General features: G+C 31.1%; 1 protein-coding gene across 1 annotated transcript; it reads left to right on the top strand.

Moving 5' to 3' along the window:
• The first annotated feature begins 991 nt into the window (after nucleotides 1-991).
• Nucleotides 992-2024, top strand: LOC106333919 (lamin-like protein). Its single transcript, XM_013772303.1, has 2 exons — nucleotides 992-1161; nucleotides 1584-2024. The coding sequence occupies exons 1-2, from the start codon at nucleotides 1002-1004 to the stop codon at nucleotides 1925-1927; spliced, it is 504 nt and encodes a 167-aa protein (XP_013627757.1). The 5' UTR covers nucleotides 992-1001; the 3' UTR covers nucleotides 1928-2024.
• Nucleotides 2025-2330: the final 306 nt, after the last annotated feature.

Raw genomic sequence — 2330 nt, forward strand, 5'->3', positions numbered from 1 at the left:
GCCATAATATATAGCAAACTTTGATTTAAATTTATGTCCAAGTAATACGGATTAAGAATATATCTTACACTTTTTAACCTTGAACCATTTAAAGAAAGTTTCATTTAATGAGATCACCGAATATTCATTTAATGAGATCGTTGAATATTGAGTTCATCATATCATATACATTTATGTTTGGATTAATATAAGTTTTCCTAACAATTGGATTTTGGACTTACTAATTTTTCAACTGATTCTTATACTTCCACGTAAACCAAATTGACATCTCAATTCAGTGATACCTAAGCAATTTTTTTTAATTAATACAAACTTAAGGTTACAACTTTTTAATGTTTTTCTATTAATATATAGGGGATTTGATTTTGTATAATTTTAAACAAAAAAATATTAAATATCTAACTAATAACAATTCAACTAATTTGAAAACAATCTGCAGAATATACAAAGTCATATTACGTGAGAGTTAATAAATTTTACATTGAAAAGCAAAAACGACATGTAACTCGAAACAAAAATATTTTTCTAAAATGTGAATCTATTAAGAAATGAAAGGAGTATATAAAAATCAAAGATGAAAAATGAATGTCGTGTAAAAAATGGATTCTTTTTTGATAACTTTCTTCTGATGCAAGTAATTCTTTCTTTTCTCTATAATTTTTTTATTCCATAATTTAAAATAGAAAAAGCTAAAATATAGGGCCGAAATAGAATCCTTGTCGACCAAAAAGAAGGAAAAATTCATCGAAGGGGACCAGATCTTCCATCAGACTGGCGAATAATTAAAAGGATTAATAAAAAAAAATATGAGTTAGAGAAAAAAAAACCAAAAAAGAGGTGTGTGAACAAAGCTCATGCGTATACAATGAAGTTAACTGAAGTTTTGTGGTTCATGCAAATATGAAACTCACGCTAATGTTCATGCTCCTTGCAATATATATACATAAAGCAAACAAACCCATTCAAGCACAAACCAAGTTAACCACAAAAGTAAAAGAAAAATGGGGATAAGAACTATTTGGGCATTATTAATGATGATGATGATAATTGAAGTAGAGTCGAGTCTTCACAGAGTAGGCGGTGGAAAATACAATTGGAAACCCGATGTTAACTTCTCCGATTGGGCCAACCACCAACGCTTCTACTCCGGCGACTGGCTCTGTTAGTATATATAACATTACTTCATTCTTTTTTTCAATTTCCTAAATTATTTTCTTTGAACAAAAAAAAATAACCACAAAACCAAATTAATTAGTAGGTCAAATATTTTAAACTTAAGAAATATATACACCATTTCATATTATTTAAGTTTTGAGGGGTCATTATTTTATCTTTTTAAGACTTAGTGTTCAAGATTTAAATCCATTTTAGAGTAATGTTTTTGTATCTGAGGGTTGAGTTTTAGATAATTTATTAAATTCTTTCTTTTAAAATATGATTTATTTTGCTGATTTAGGTGAGAGTTTGGTTGATATCGATTTAGAGTTTGGTTGATATCGATTTAGAGTTTGGTTGGTCCATTTTTTTTATTTGTATATGAATTATGGTAAATTTTAATCTAATTTCTCATCTAAAATTGGTAGATTTTGGGTTCGATCGGACCCGTCACAACATCCTCCAAGTAAACAAGAGTAGCTACGAGCAGTGCATCGATAATGATTTTATATTCAACGTGACAAGAGGAGGACGAGATGTGTTTCAACTTCTTCAACCAAAGCCTTATTACTTTATTTGCGGTAGAGGTTATTGCCTCAAAGGAATGAAGCTCTCCGTTAACGTCCTTCCTCAGCCGCCGCCTTCAACTACGACCGTTCCCATCATTCCCGCCTCAACAGCCAACACTCTCATAATAGACTCAAACGCTTTCACCGCTATTGCTACCACCATTCTCACGGTCTTCATTTATAAAGCTTTATACTTCGACTAGGCTAGGTGGCTATTTCGTTTCTTTGTTGAATTGGATTTTGGTGATATGTGACTATTTCGTTTCTTTTTTTAAATGGATTTTGTTGCTTTAAATTGAAACTAAAGGTCAATTTCTAACATGTTCATTACATTATCTCTTTATGTTCTAGTTGATTAAATCTAGTGAATCATTTTAGATAGAATCTTAGTATTATATAGAGAATATATTGTCTCTCACCTCTTATTGACACGTCATCAGTTCGAATGCTGAGCAGCTGCCACTTGTCATTTCTCCTCTAAACTCTGTCTTTCATTAAATTAAATTTTGTTTCAATCCTTTGAGCCAGACCACGATTTACGTCTTCTTCATTTGCACACCGGAATTTAGGGTTTACCAGTCTCCTCAATCTCCGACATCGGTGCCG

The sequence above is a fragment of the Brassica oleracea genome, chromosome C3 (genome assembly GCF_000695525.1).
Source record: "Brassica oleracea var. oleracea cultivar TO1000 chromosome C3, BOL, whole genome shotgun sequence".
Classification (NCBI taxonomy): Eukaryota; Viridiplantae; Streptophyta; class Magnoliopsida; order Brassicales; family Brassicaceae; genus Brassica; species Brassica oleracea.

What these genes read in the sequence shown, in the direction of transcription:
- LOC106333919 (XM_013772303.1), top strand. Translation starts at nt 1,002, where the DNA reads ATGGGGATAAGAACTATTTGGGCATTATTAATGATGATGATGATAATT. An exon ending in CTACTCCGGCGACTGGCTCT is followed by an intron (nt 1,162 to 1,583) that starts GTTAGTATATAT and finishes TAAAATTGGTAG; the next exon opens with ATTTTGGGTTCGATCGGACC.